This window comes from Wasmannia auropunctata, unplaced genomic scaffold (genome assembly GCF_000956235.1).
Source record: "Wasmannia auropunctata unplaced genomic scaffold, wasmannia.A_1.0 LD335903.1, whole genome shotgun sequence".
In the NCBI taxonomy this organism is placed as follows: Eukaryota; Metazoa; Arthropoda; class Insecta; order Hymenoptera; family Formicidae; genus Wasmannia; species Wasmannia auropunctata.
The window spans coordinates 3,049-19,344 of record NW_012026987.1 but is presented as its reverse complement, the minus strand read 5'-3'; the positions used below and the strand labels follow the sequence as shown (position 1 = coordinate 19,344).

The window sequence follows — 16,296 nt, the reverse complement described above, 5'->3', positions numbered from 1 at the left end:
TATATTAATTTTTGAAGATCGGCGAATAAACGCGTATCCGTCCGCCTACCGCTGAATGCAAGCGCGCGGCGAGATACGACCGCCCCACCGCTGGTAGTTGCTACTGCCGATAGTTGACGAGTGGTGGGACAGTTGTATCTCGCCGGGCGCCCTTTGAGTATATAGACATGGAGGGGGAATGTTGGCTCGAAGAAAACTGTGTCCAAGATGTGTGCGAGAGAGAAAGGTAGACGAGTAATATTCGTCCTCTCTGCGCATGCGTCGATCATTCTACAGACAGAGAGGATCAAGTATCACGTGGTATCGCTAGTATACCTTTCTCTCTCGCACTCCTTGCCACTCTTGGACTCGCTTGCGGCCTGCAGAGAACAAAGGCATTTCACCTCCAGGTATCTATACTCAAAGCGCGCGCCTGCATTCAGTGGTATGGCGGACGGATATACGTTTATTCGCCGATCTTCAAAAATTAATATCTCTTTAACGATTGCGAATTTTGCAAAATGGTACAGGACTTTTCTGTTCAGTTTCATCTGCTCTACCTGCCCATGAGGTCTGGTGCGGTTATTATGGGACACCCTGTATAATATTATAGCATTATAAGTATTTATATTTATTTATTTATAAAGCATTTATATAATAAAAATCATGATCTTAGTAATGTATTATTCAAATAAATCGCAAATTTATATGTCAAAAGTCGATAACATCGACTCTGTAATTACCTCCGGGCCCACTGGGCCTATTGGCTGACACGAAAATTTATCCAGGGCTGTCGGTCTTTAAGAGTATCTTGAGTCAGTGGTTTAACGTTCAGAGTGTTCAGACCAGAGAGGATCCGAGAGCGGACATGCCGGCCTTTTGGCTGTAACGCTAAAATGCCCTCGCGCACTATCGCCCTATGCTTCGACGGAACTCAGCTCGTTTCTCGCGCGCGACCTCTTCATTGATTGCGCATGTTGAAATATCGAATAGCATTACCCATCTATGATATTCGATTATCATTGCTCCGTTCAATGACGTAGAGCTGCCATATTTTTTTCTCTCTGCGAGTGCCTGCTAGGGGGTCAATCGAATTGTTGGTGTTCGTTCGGAGATGGCTGTACAAGATGGTTTATGATAACCAAATGGTGCGCGTGATAAACGATTGAAGAAGAGACGTTGGAAACAGGGCGCGTCATTTCGGCAGGTACTACTGCATTTGGCCGGTGTAATGATCGCTTGGAATAATCCAAGGAAAGCTAAATCTTTCACACTCGAAATAGTTGCTTGCGCGATAGAGAAACTTTACGTCTCACGAGCTGATCGGAGCGAATGGCAATGTGTGTGATGTGTCGTGACGAGGTTATAAACCTGAAATTTAGGACAATTTAGGCGACCGTTTGCGATAACGATTATTATGTTCTTAAACATTTGAGTCGTCTTTTGATGACAACGTGGTGTCGCGCGCGCGCGCGCGCGTGCGTGCGTGTGTGTGTGTGTGTGTGTGTGTGTGTATGTGTGTGTGTGTGTGTCACACGTTTCAATCGTGTCGTGCCGTATATCATCTCTTTGCAATTTTGTCACATTCTAGATTCCATTCACGAATGCAATGTCTATCTCGGTGCTCACTATTTTTATCTCCGCACTTTTTTATTTAAGCGTGTTTCTCTTGTTGCACGTTTTCGTTGAATATATTTCATCTATCTTTGTAGCAGTTACGTAATTTTCAACAAAAATGATCCAGATACATAGGTATACTGGACCGAAAGCGAGTGTTTCGTGCGTATCAGTGCATTTTTGTATCGGTAGATTTTGGCGAGACAACTGACTGATGTTAAGAATGAAAAGAAAAATCCATTTGTTTCGTACTTTTTTTAAATGTCGACAAATTAAATTTCTTTTTCTTTCAAACTTTACTTTCTTCCACAAATTTATTATTTATTTTATTAAAGTAGGATTATAAAGTTTTCAAGTTTTCTTCAAACGATGGAATGTAGTTGTAGGATTTTGGCGAAATCAAGTATTTACAACTTTTACCTTTGCAATTAACTTTTTACATTTTCCTATTCTATTTTTATTTCCCATTTTTTTTCTAAATGTACTTTTTTTTTACCTTTATGATGTGTTTTTTTATTTTTAATTATCTCTTCAACTTTTTTACTCCATAATCTTTGATTTATGTCAAAAAATAAATAATAAAAAATAAAATACATGACTACAGTATGAAGATAAGAATGAGTTAGTTTGCATTTATCTCGAGAAGAGGGATGTGACAACCTCTTATTACAGTTGGAATATGTTTGTATATCTTTTGTAAAAGTGTTACTTTCTGTACAAAAGTTGTTTCGTCTGTCTGGCTGTTGTATGTATGTATGTATATATGTATGTATGTATGTATGTATGTATGTATGTATGTATGTATGTATGTATGTATGTATGTATGTATATACCTCAAATTTGTGTGCCACAGATTATTGGGCAGTTGTTAATATGTTATCTAATGAAGAAATAATTTGTATATTACAGGAATTTTATTGAAACATAACAATGTGGTATAAGGAGGTAAAGACGAATAACAACAATGGAAATGTCAACTGTAGATTGTGGTAAAAAACAGCCTTATCTACAAAGCGACATGTCAGATTCGTCGCGATATCTTTATGGCCATCTTCCTCCTGACATTATGCCGAAAGGACTTCCCAACAACGGTAATAACACGACATATTACACATCTAGCTTGAGATAGATTCATTTTTATAAAAGATTACTACAGTTTCCAATATAGGTGTATTGTATGCTCTTGCATATGCATGCATATGGGCTTGTCTTTATTTTTATAAACATTTTTTTTATTAGCTAATTTATACTCTAGAAATATGTTGTTTAGGCATAGGAGGAAAATTACGCCAACTCGAAGGCCTGTTTATCGCTGGTTCTGCCCAAGCTGGACGAACAGGTCATACCGTTTCGATTGAGACACTTATTGATGCTTTACTCGTATTATACGACGAATGCTGCAATTCTTCGTTACGCCGTGAAAAGACTGTTTCTGATTTTATTGAATTTGGTAAGGGATTGTTTCTTTTGAATTTCATTTTGGAATGATAACTTTGATTCTTAAATCTCGTCTATGTCGATTATATCGGGTTGGTTCTTTGCAGTGAAACCGATAACTTCGTGCATCAAGAACTTGCAATTGACACGAGAGGACTTTGAAATCGTTAAAGTCATTGGCAGAGGCGCTTTTGGGGAAGTATGCGTCGTAAGAATGCGCGGCTCGGACAAAGTGTTTGCTATGAAGATTTTGAACAAATGGGAAATGTTGAAACGTGCCGAAACTGCGTGCTTTAGAGAAGAGAGAGACGTATTGGTATATGGTGATCGTAGATGGATCACGAATCTGCATTATGCCTTTCAAGATGACAATAACTTGGTAATCTCTCACTTTGCGTTGCATATTTGATGAAAACAATCTTACATGTCTTGATCAATCGTGACGGTTTAATTGTTTGACTTGTTTTTTTTTTTTTTTTTTTTTTTTCCATCGTGTTTTCACAGTATCTGGTCATGGACTACTATTGTGGAGGAGATTTATTGACGTTACTCAGCAAATTCGAGGATCGTCTACCCGAGGATATGGCTCGATTTTACATAGCGGAGATGGTGCTAGCTATAGGTTCTATACATGACTTGCGCTATGTACATCGTGACATAAAACCCGATAACGTTTTACTTGACGCGAATGGTCATATCAGATTAGCCGATTTTGGCTCTTGTTTACGACTGTTTGAGGATGGTACGGTGCAAAGTAATGTCGCTGTTGGTACCCCAGACTACATTTCACCAGAGATATTGAGGGTAATGCAAGACGGAGATACACGTTTACGCTTTTATTTAATATATGCGTTACATTACATACTTTATCATATTTGTATTACTTGTGTTTTGTTACTGTCATTAGGCAATGGAGGATGGTCAAGGACAATATGGTCCTGAATGTGATTGGTGGTCTCTTGGAGTATGTATGTACGAGATGCTCTATGGCGAAACACCTTTCTATGCGGAATCTCTAGTCGAGACTTATGGAAAAATTATGAATCACAAGGTAATACTTAATAATTTCTCGAGTTTTTTCCGTTTGATTATGACACTGTGCTTATTACTACTTAATTGAAATTGACGTTTCCTTTTTAGAATTGTTTTGACTTTCCTACGGACGCTGTGTACGATGTTTCTGAAGAAGCCAAAGATCTGATGCGGAAATTGATTTGCAGCTCTGAATTTAGACTAGGTCAAAACGGAATTGATGACTTTAAGGTAATTTTCACTTTAAGATATAATAATAGATATAATAATAAGACTACACACACTTATTTCGTATTCTAATATCTTGTCTTTTAAAATGCAGAAGCATCCGTGGTTCGACGGAGTCGATTGGGATACACTCAGAGATAGCACTGCGCCGTACATTCCTGAAGTTTCGTCCCCTAGTGACACGTCCAACTTTGATGTCGATGATACTGATGTTCGCACTTCCGATGCCGTTCCACCAGCTGCGAATTCTGCCTTTTCTGCACTTCATTTACCATTTGTTGGTTTTAGTTTTACGCAAGGGAGGTATGAAACGTGTCTTCTTTTTCCGTAATATTTTCTGTGTTTATGCTATACATGTATATGTAGGTATGTACACGTCGCGCGGCGATGTAACGCTCTATTATTTTTTGAGTTTTATGATATAAAAAGTTTATATCATAAGCGAAAATCACATGATTCGAGTAACAATTAATATCGATAAGTAAAATAGATATGATACGGCGAGAATGTAGATATTTTTGTATCTAATTGAATCTGATGTTTCGTAAAAACTTTCGCAACATGTCATTTCTCTTATAGAAGGAAATGTTAGCTTTTTCATGTTTTTTTTTGCCCTGTCATTTGTATTAAACCAATCTCGTTATTTAGCCCGATCGAGAGCTGATGGCGGAAATATTTTTGTTCGATGTAAATAATATTAATATGAAACCCTCGGAGCATTAGATCCTAGAAGCAGAGACGAAAGCTTATAGTTTTTAACGTATAATCTTAATGTAACAGTAATATCCTCAGCAATTGATTAGCGTTGCCATTCACAGGGCACACTCGTGTTGTGTTTTCGTTTATCGACATCGTCGTATCTACGATTCTCCATAGAATATTGGGCGAATCGAGTTGATTGTCGCGAATAATGTGATGCTATGTGCCAAGTCTGTTCAAAATCTTTACTTTTATCTTTACTCTTCGCCTCGCTTTATCGAGGCGACAGAGAGGTGGTAAAACTTAAGCTCGCGAGCCGCGCCTTTTGGACAGGCCTGCTATATGCCGAATTGATTTACGTTAATTTTCAGTAATATGCTTTATCTGTAACTTTAGTTTTTAACGTTACAGTTGCATATCGGACCTGGGTTTTATTTCTGTCCTATCTCAGACAGACAAACGTGTGCAGATACTCGAGGAAGAAAATTCACGATTGATACAAACTATTGACGATATGAAAAATCATTCGAGTATAAGTCATTCTTCGCCTGGTATCTCACCAGATTCTAATAATGCGACCAGAAAACTTCAAGATGAAATAAATACGCTTACAAAACGCAATTGTGGTAAAGTGTTTACACAAGTTTAAATTATCGTAATTCATGTATGTGCACGCGCGCGCGTGTTTCGCAGCATTTATGGAAGTTCTGCTTGTTCTGTACAGAATTGGAGTCGCAGTTGAAATCTATGGATGTTCCACGTGAATTACGAACGTTAGATAACGGTGACATGACGAAATTTCGGGAACTTGAGAAGCTAGTTCGATGCCTACGTTTGGAGAAGGAAGAAGCTGTCAAGGATAAATTGGACGCACAGGAGAAACTGAAGCTTCAAGATAAGGAGTTGAAGGATGCGCTCACGCAACGTAAACTCGCGATGACGGAATATACGGAAGTATCGGATAAATTATCCGAACTGCGGCAACAGAAACAAAAGTTATCGAGACAAGTTCGAGACAAAGAGGAAGAGTTGGAAGTCGCGATGCAGAAGATCGATACTTTACGCCACGATATTCGAAAAGCTGAGAAACTGCGTAGAGAGTTGGAGAATAGAATCGATGAAGCGATGGCGGAGACTAGCAAAGAAAGGAAATTGAGAGAACGCAGCGAGGAATATTGCAAGCAGATGCAAGAAGAGACGGAGAAAATTAGACAACGTTCTCTTGGAAACGACGCCAGTGCGAATCATGCTTTGGCTACACAAGAGATTAATAGGTTAAAGGCTGAAGTTGAAAAGCTTGAGGTTCAATATAACGAAAATTTGACTCAACAACAAAGTAGGTTTAATCTCGAGATTCGAAGTCTGCAAGAACAATTGCACGAAGCGGAAACTAGAAGAGAATTGTTGGAGAGAGAGGTGCAACTCACCAAGGAGAAATTGGATGCTGCGAGATTGGAAAATATCACAGATAGCGAAGAAACTATAAACGAGTTAAATAGACGTCATGAGAGAGAAAAGATTATGTTGGTTGAAGAAAATAAGAAGCTTGTGCTAGAACTCGGTGCCCTCACCGACAGCGTTAATAGATTACAAGGTGAAAGAAGACAGTTGGAGGATGAATATGAAGAGTTGAGAAACAAGAAAGAAGCTATCGCGCAGTGGGAAGCCCAGATTACTGAAATTATTCAGTGGGTATCAGATGAAAAAGATGCTCGTGGATACTTGCAGGTACATTTGTATTGTACTACTTTGATTGTTTCATTCTTGAATGTCTATTATTGTATCTCCGTCGAGATACGACAGTGACATATGTTACATATGTATGTACAGATTGAGTAAAATTTTTGTTAACAAAAATTCGCAGCAAGGGTACATTATTATGATTTCTTATTACAGGCTTTGGCTACAAAGATGACGGAAGAATTAGAATTCTTAAAACACTCCGGTGGAGTTGGCGGTGTTGGAAGTGGAACCACTATGACGGATAAAAATTGGCGAAATCGTCGATCGCAGAAGCTGGACAAGATGGAACTTTTGAATTTGCAGAGCTCCTTACAAAGTGAAATACAAGCGAAACAAGCAATTTCAGAAGAACTCACCAAGACTCGCTCGGATTTGATAGCCGCACAAAAGTAATTTTTATTGATGAAGAATTCACGAGAAAAAAAAAAATATTGCGCAAGTTACAAACAGTGAAAAACAATAATAGTTTGAATCCATTTTTTCTCAACCTTGTTTTTTTTGCTTTTTGTTCTAGGGAATTGAGGGATTTCAAACAGCGATTAGATACCATGTCTCACGAATTGAAGCGGAAAGATATGCAAGTAAAGGAATTGCAAGCGCGTCTTGATACCGGGGATGGCTGTAAGTACACTTCAATTGACAATGTGGAAAGCGAGAAATGCACAAAAATCCGTTCGTTATATCGCTATGGAAATATTGCGTCTATACTTGTTCTGCAAGTCGCAACTGTACATGTTATATATTTGATTTGTAGATGTGTTGATCTCTATACAAGCGTTGAAGCGTGTTTTGAATTCTAGTCTCATCAAGATTTCTTACGAACGTGTGTGTGTGTGTGTATGCATAGATACATACACACGCGCGCACGCACGCACGCACGCACGCACGCACGCGAATACATATCGAATATATTTTACTAAGACTATTCTACTCTTAATGAAATTTCTTTATAATTTTACTTGCACTTTCAGTGACAGCTTTTGCATGCGTATATCTTCGAATCAATGTAGTTTTGTGAATATTATTTGTTGATAAAAATTATTTTTTTATGCATTATTTATTTGTCAGAGTACGACTGTACTTACATTATAATATTTGATCATATATCTTTATTTGCGGACGAATGAAGAGGATTCGTTGTAAATGTATACTGAAAAAAAAAAGAATTTCCAATGAACCTCCAAGATAAGATGAAATTTCAAATGTCACATGTGCAATCTCCTTCTTAGAAAACGATGTTTTTATAGTTTAAATGACTAGATGAAAGTGATGCGTGACAGTACCGCTCTATAGCACTATAATCTCTGTAGAATTTTATACCTTCTTTTATACGATAGCTGATAGGTAAAATGACGGAAATGCTATGAAAGTGCAATTATCGATTAAATGATGATGTAACTTCAATGATGCCTTTCCTCAATAATCATTTATTCTTCTACTCGTAAGATTATGGGCATACTCGATAGTTTCTTCTTTAAGATATCTGCAATACTTGGTCCATACTGGGTATTTACTTCTTTTATTACACTTGTCCGTGTATTACAACACAATCTACATTTGCCAATATTTCTGGTTCTGTGGATTCCGAACGTAAAATTAAAACGTGCTATTTCTTTCTCAACAAAATATACTTCGTGGAACGAATACATTTTCATCAATTTCTCCTGAATAGTAGTGAGGAAAGAGAGGCAATTGTGTAACATTTCTATGTCAAATGACACACACACATATATATATATATATATATATATATATATATATATATTTGTCATTTGACATAGAAATGTTACACAATTATCTCTTAGTATACATAGCTTCTGGGTGTCTGAGTTAAAACATTTTGTTCCATCTCCATTCTCATTGCGCCGCATAAAATCAAAATTGTACGATAAGCGAAATCTGATATAATTACGGTATGAACATTATTTTAGCATGTGTGTCGTATAGACATGTGTAATATGTATCTCTGAAATACTGTAAGGGCTGATTTTTTCTTCTTTCACCAATTTCTCAATCAATGATCAGGCTTCATTTTCTATGTAATATAGATTATGTTGATTTACTTGAAAGAGAGACGTAGAAAGGTATAGTCAGTGTGTAAGTGAAGGCAATCTTAATATTAGGAAAAGTAAAATTATACATGTATTTTGTTGTACCACATATTACATGAGATATGTAAAAGACAATTATTGAGAGCTTTGCTATCGCGTTATTTAATATAACAATCAAATTTGTCGATGTAACATATATATTATTTGAATTTCTGAACTGGGGAAAATATGTTCCTTTAGAAAACGAAAGCGAGAAAGATTTATCGAGTTATTCGAGTTAGTATTATCGTCCGTTAAATTTGATCCACACATATATTATCGATATACAAAGTGTGTAGAGGTCGTTGTTACTGGGATCTATGTAGCATAGTAACTCGATTCTCCAGTACGGTATGCGATTCTGATTTCTAGACTACAAAGTGCCTCTGTTTATTGGCGTAACGAGCTGCGTGTGGGGCCTCTTGTTGCTCATCTTCAAACTATATTTGTGACAGCTGTCTCATCCAGCGATACAACAAGCAAAACTCCAAACATCGTTAGCACCAAACCCCAACGCATCATCGTACATCAGCCGTCGTCACCCTTACCAGTAATGCGTGCCCCCCGCATCACGACTTGTCGCTTATTAACTAGATTCGTTCCAGTCAACACGTTCATCAGTCAGAATGCCGTCGCCATCGTATCGCCGCCGCCCGGTAAATGATGTGGCAGCAAAAAGCAGCAAGACTTTGAATTGGATATGCTAATTCTAATTCTAATTATACAGTACAGCGCTGTGTTTCATTTCCTTTTTACCATTCCATTCCATTTCTCTTCTCTTTCAATTTTTTTTGCGTTTGTCTTTTCTTGGGTAAAATTTGATAGGAACAAAACATAGCACTGTGTTGTTTTTTAAAGCTTATTACAAGCAGACGTTGATGTGTGACGCTCAATATCATTCTTGTTTGAATTGTTGTAATGCTGTTGGAGGATTTTCTAATTGTTGCGTTTTTTTTCTTATGCAATAATTAGCTTTAATAATTTTTATTCCATTAGTTGATTGCCGTCGTTTTAATCAACAGGATTAACAGATATGCGCGTTGTGTGAATTATTTTTGCTTTGTACATTAGTAAAAATGAGTTGAAACTTATAACATTTCAAAACTGTCTTTTCTAGTGCAATTGTATTCCGACTTGCAATAGTTGTATTTGTCATTACAGAGCATGTATGAAAAATATGTCTTATCTTGTTATATCTCTGATACAAACACGTCAGGGAAACAGGCAATTATTACCTTTTTTTAATTTTAATAATCGAAAAGCATGTATACACTTAACAAATGTTACTAAGAAATTTATCACGTTTTCAGGTAAGATATTACATGTTCAAACTCTATAGTACTAGGACAATGGTGTTATTTTTCTCACGTTCGCAAATATTTTACATATGTATATTGACAAATATACATATTTACTTTTCATTAATATCGATCTTTTCTTAGTTCTAGAACGTCCTACATCACAGATGTCATATCTCGAGCACTTTCTTAAAGAAACCACAAGTAGTACGCGTCATGGAAGTGTAGATAGTGTGGAAGGTGACATTGAGGACAATCGTGCACCTAGTATTACGAGCAGCAAAAGTAATCTGTCTGAACTTAGTATCGTAAGTATCTTTTATATATTAGATATGTACGTATATATATATATATATATATGCGCGCGCGCGCGTGCGTGTACGAAAATATTTCGTACTACGTATGCATATGTATTATAATTTACTTTACTTTTCGTCTTTTTTTTTTTGTATATATACACGTATGTATACGGTATACGATATTTACCTTGGTTTTTTTTTCTAGGATCCAACTTCACCATTATCCCATGAACTTCTGAACAAGTCTTCGTCCACTCATGGTCAAACCAATTTGCAACCAAAGCCTAAATCTCATCAATTTCTCGTACGGACGTTTTCAGCACCTACAAAGTGTAATCATTGCACATCGTTAATGGTCGGTTTAACGAGGCAAGGAGTCGTATGCGAAGTATGCGGCTTCGCGTGCCATATGCCTTGTTGCGATAAAGTACCTCCAATGTGCCCTGTACCACATGATCAAAGTAAGTAATGTCATGGTTATTCGAGCAGGTTCATTTAAAAAATCGAATTTTGTTCTCACTAGCTGGTAAAGCTGGTGAGAGCTGATTGCTTAGACACAGTTGTACGTAACACGTAAATTCGCGTAAAATTTCTAGCGAGAACTCGCGATTTATAAAAAGTTATATTCCAGATCCATTAAACTATCTCGCATCTCCGTGTCTTCGTGATCGTCGTAATTTCTTGTCACATAACTTTTGCAACTTGTGAACGTGTTTGTTTCAGCCAAACGACCACTGGGAATTGATCCTACACGTGGGATAGGTACTGCGTACGAAGGATACGTCAAAGTGCCAAAAATGGGAGGTGTCAAGAAGGGTTGGGTGCGTCAATTTGTCGTAGTTTGCGACTTTAAATTATTTCTTTATGATATTTCACCGGATCGCAATGCTCTGCCATCTGTGTACGTTTCGCAAGTTTTGGATATGCGAGATGAAGAATTTAGCGTCAGCTCCGTACGTGATTCTGACGTGATACACGCTACAAAGAAGGACATTCCGTGTATATTTAGGGTAATGTTTCAACGTCAAGTTTTAATTAAGATTAAAAATTTTACGTTTTTTTTTTTTTTTGCATTTGTGCCGGTAATGAGACAGATAAATCATATATCTTCTTTATTATATACATATATAGGTAAATTATATTTAATTTGTCTGAGAGATATTTTTTTGTGATTCGAGCTTACTCTAATTTCGTTTCAATGATAATAATCTCGTTTCTTTCATTTATTAGTATCAATAATCGAAAGTGTTTATATATTTCGTATATGTCGCAGTTTCAGTAATAATAACAATATATATTGTATTTTTTACTTGGAAAGGTACAGATAAATTGTCTTATTTTTTTATTTTTATTTTTAGATAACTACATCATTATTGGAGCCTCCTGGATTGAGAAATCATACGTTAATGTTGGCAGATACTGAGAGCGAAAAAACGAAATGGGTGGTAGCCTTAAGTGAGCTTCATAGGATTTTAAAGAGAAACAATCTTCCAAACACAACGGTATATAATTAGAATTTAAAAAATTGAAGTTGTATATGATATATTCAAACTTTTTTGTCATCACCCCTTTTCACTTCTTTTTATACCTTTCTTTCATACCTTTAACTCAGTCAGTGTTACTGTCGGAAAACGAAAAGTTGTAAATGCTATTTTTTGTTTTTTAATACGAATGTAATAAGCGAATATAATATGTTATTAACGCTACATCGATGTTATTACGTTATTATTTGTTGTAGATTTTTAGAGCGAAAGAACTGTTGGACAATACCTTGGCATTCATTAAAAATGTGATGTCAGGAGCGATTATTGATCCGGATCGTCTAGTCATTGGTACAGAGGAAGGTCTCTTCTGCTTAGATTTAGATCGTAGTGGTGAGTTATCTAACCGAGATTATTCTTTATCCCTTAGATCTTAGAATTTTCTTAGATTTTACCGAGAAATATCCTCAAATATCTCGTCTTTCCTCGTAGCTATGTTTAAAAGTGCGAAAAGCTTACTCGCGTTCATTCACGTAGAAAAGAAGAAAGAAAGTACAGTTAAGTAAGCAATTATGTCTGACGATATATACTCGAGCGTAAATTTTAATAAATTTGCAGAAATTGCAAGAGTCGGGGAAGGAAAAAAGATTTATCTTCTTGAATATGTTACCGAGGAGCAATTGATTGTGGTATTGAGCGGAAAACAACGTCATGTACGGCTGGTTCCAGTACGTGCCTTGGACGGAGACGAAGTTGAATGGATTAAGGTAGCGGAGACTAAAGGATGTATCACATTAGCGACTGGAGTAGTGCGTCGTAATCCGCTTAATTATTGCTTATGCGTTGCAATAAAGAAACAAGTAAGGCGGCGTGCGATTAATATATCACGTATATGCTATACTGCGTCTCGATGTATACGTAACACCATGCATCTTATTTTTGTAGAACGCGTCACAAATCATCATCTATGAGATAACACGTACGAAAACGAGGCATAAACGTATACGCGAATTAATGTTACCGTGTCACGCGCAAACCTTACAAGTTCTCTCCGAAGGACGTTTGTGCGTTGGTTATCCATCTGGTTTTTCTATTTACAGCATTTTAGGAGATCATCATCCTATTTGTAAGTACCCTATTCGTACTACAAGACGATGTGTCTCATGTGCTTATTGCCGCTCAATCCTCCCCAATTCATTATACATATATCGGGGGGGGGGGGGAGGGCAGGGGAGGGGATTTAATCAGCACCTTCATCGAACTCTCTTGTTCCAGCCTTGGTCCACGCTGAGAATACGCTTTTGGGTTTCCTTACCTATAGTGCCGTAGATGCGTTACGTTGCATCGAATTGGCACGCGGTGAATTCTTATTAGTCTTCCATACGTTAGCGGTATATGTTGATAGTCAGGGAAGAAAGAGTCGAGATCGAGAGATAATGTATCCTGCAGTTCCTACGGCAGTTAGTAAGTATGACCGTCTCTACTCTTTCAGTAGATTCATCCTCGTATGCTGTATTTACATCAGAATCATCTTCGAATTTCAGGTTATTGCGAGGGATATTTGTTAGTGTATAGCGAGACTCATATCGACGTGTTTGACTGTACATCTGGAGACTGGTTACAAACACTTAATGTGAAACGAGCCCGACCGTTGAATATTTCGGGCTCTCTTACGTCTTGCATAATAAATGATATGCCATACGTTATTTATCTCAGCAATTTGCATCAACGTAAGTGTGTTTTCCACTTAAGAATACAGATTAAACGATTTTTGCTATTTATCATATTTCGATCTATTATATTATCCCATTTGCACCGTTGGATTAATTGACTATCTGGTTTAATAATGTTTACTCTACACGTTATTCTAGGAGAACTATTAAATTTGATACCATTGGATGCTAGCGGTAGACAAATGACGAGGCCACGACGAAGATTTTCACTGCGAGAAGGTAATAGAGCCGTTCGTCCTACAGACAGACGCTCGAAAATGATTTCTGCACCAACAAATTTCAATCATATTAGTCATATGGGTCCAGGAAATGGGATACAGGTGCGTAAAAAGCTTAAAATCTGTAATAACGACAATTTTATTACCGTATGTTATTGCAATAGTTAATATATACGAGATAGGTAGATTTTAAAAGAACAACTCGCGAAGAGGTATTAATATTTGTTAATTTTAGTATTGCGCGCACGCGCGCGCGCATATCTTACCCATACATTTTCTTTATTGTAGATACAGCGTTTATTAGATTTGCCTACGACATTGGAAACTGCTGATCAACAACATACGAGTCATCATAGTAGTACTCATCTTCACAGTAGCCAGCAAAGAGTAAGTAATGTAAATCGATTTTCGACGGATACGAATGAATCGCAATCATCAAGTTTCTTCTAGTGTAAATATAGGTATATCATCGATCTTTTTTGTCACTTGATTTTTTCTTTATAGCTATATGATGCTACTCTTCAAACACCGAACAAACCAGCACCACTGCCTCCTAGGCATCCCCCTTCTGACGCACGTCGTCTGAGTTCGCACATGTCAAGAAACTCTGGATATTCACCGCACAACGGTAAATTGATCAAGTATTGTAATACACATGTAACATATTGACAAATTTATTTTTCTCATATACGTTTAATATTACAAACGAAAATGTGTGCATGATAAATGTATCCGGAGGTCTGGTGAATCACCGAGAGCGTATCTTTAGCGGTAAATTGCCGAGAAGACCGCTCACAAAAACTGTCGTTCGGAATCGGCAATTTAAACTGTTGTAGGTCTCATATGCCTGTGTACAATCAGCGTGCGCACTACAGGCATATGGAGAGGGTGGGTGGTAGGCCCTGGCTTGATGTGAGCTGTAGCGCCATCAAATAATAATAATAATAATAATAATAATATATATATATATATATATATGTATATATAGGTTCTACAACATCACGAAGAGGTCCTGCGCCACCACGACCAACTGCTACGCCTCCTTCCCTACCGCGCACTCCGGTAGACCAAATTGATTCCGAATCGGTACATTTGCGTTCACATACTCCGCTCTCTCTCGGCAGTATTGCATCCTTACATAACAAGGTAATGTATTAAATTTATTATTTATTACATTACACAAATATGTTACTTTGTATTTTATAATTAATTATCATTGCAACACAAAAGCCAATTTGCTTATCGAATTTATTTACATACGCGTTACGTATGAGTCTTAAAAATAAATTGTATATTTTGCAATTATAAAACGTGTATGCATGTGTGCGCTAAAAAAGAAAAAAAATATAAATATAAATATATATATATATATATATATATATATATATAGGTTCTTTTTTTAAATATATATTATATTAAAAAATACAGGAGCATCCATCTGGTGGCAGCCCTAGACACTCGATAGCTTCGAACAATAGCTCAAATCCATCAACGCCACCGAGTCCCGCCCACGATCATGGATCGTCATCGTACGATTCGTAAATTTATTTAACATTTATGACGATTTAGATAAACGGTATGTATCTAGTACATATTTAAGGAAAACGATCAATTTGGTATATACATATTTATACGTATACCTGTGCGCGTCCCTATAGTATATGTATGTATATATGTTGAGCTCTTATATTTTTTCTATTTCTTCATTCTTCATCTATTTTTCCATTATTGAGAAAACGCATTTTGAACGATAATCGTCTGGTTGACTATGTTGACTACGCGTTGACTTGTCAATTGAATCCGAACTTGTCAATCTTCAAACCTCTTCTCCGTTGTTTGATAAATTTGGAAATGTAATTTTAAATTTGAGCCTAGCATATATAGTCATATATTTGTAATGTACTTTACAGATACACAGTACTCGCATTTAATCTTTGAAATGGAAAGTTTTTTCGCGGTATTGCCTTACCGCCGTGCAATATAATTATGCATACTTGATGTTGTACGAATTAAACCAGAATCATGATCATGCAACTTTGTAATACATTGGCGCGCTGCATAACTGTGTGTGTGTGTGTGTGTGTGTGTGTGTGTGCGTGCGTGCGTGTGTGCGCGCGCACGCACGCACGTACGCACACAATCAGGGTTGGGAAAGTTATAAAAGTATAAATAAAAGTAACGTTAGCATTCTTTTTTCTGAAAAGCAACTCGTTCCGATTTCCCTATTGATTACCTCTGAAAAACTTAAAAGCCGTTACGATTTTCGTTACTGTTTCATTAATCTTTTTTTTAGAGTTGTATCCAATTATCTATATGGTTATTAACCAGTTCAACACGAGATCTATAGAGTGGTGATGGTTAATCGCAATATGGTCAAATATAACATTGCTTTCTTTTAAAACTTGCTTATGCACATTCTGTATATATATATATATATATATA

The 16,296-nt window shown here is 36.8% G+C and overlaps 1 protein-coding gene across 3 annotated transcripts; it reads left to right on the top strand.

Annotated features, from left to right (window-relative positions):
- The first annotated feature begins 1,024 nt into the window (after nt 1-1,024).
- On the top strand, nt 1,025-15,910 carry LOC105455210 (serine/threonine-protein kinase Genghis Khan). Of its 3 annotated transcripts, none has more exons than XM_011698340.1 (26): nt 1,025-1,186; nt 2,506-2,687; nt 2,867-3,046; nt 3,141-3,412; nt 3,538-3,837; nt 3,941-4,084; nt 4,174-4,296; nt 4,388-4,596; nt 5,404-5,618; nt 5,717-6,720; nt 6,889-7,124; nt 7,250-7,356; nt 10,268-10,431; nt 10,628-10,883; nt 11,146-11,432; nt 11,781-11,924; nt 12,161-12,296; nt 12,522-12,763; nt 12,849-13,029; nt 13,179-13,367; nt 13,448-13,633; nt 13,775-13,956; nt 14,143-14,241; nt 14,359-14,482; nt 14,843-15,000; nt 15,283-15,910. In XM_011698340.1, the coding sequence occupies exons 2-26, from the start codon at nt 2,561-2,563 to the stop codon at nt 15,394-15,396; spliced, it is 5,379 nt and encodes a 1,792-aa protein (XP_011696642.1). In that variant the 5' UTR covers nt 1,025-1,186; nt 2,506-2,560; the 3' UTR covers nt 15,397-15,910. The 3 variants fall into 3 exon arrangements, with proteins under 3 accessions (XP_011696642.1, XP_011696644.1, XP_011696643.1); XM_011698342.1 differs by having other exon boundaries at nt 1,025-1,233; XM_011698341.1 differs by lacking the exon at nt 1,025-1,186 and adding an exon at nt 1,508-1,731.
- The last annotated feature ends 386 nt before the right edge of the window (nt 15,911-16,296 follow it).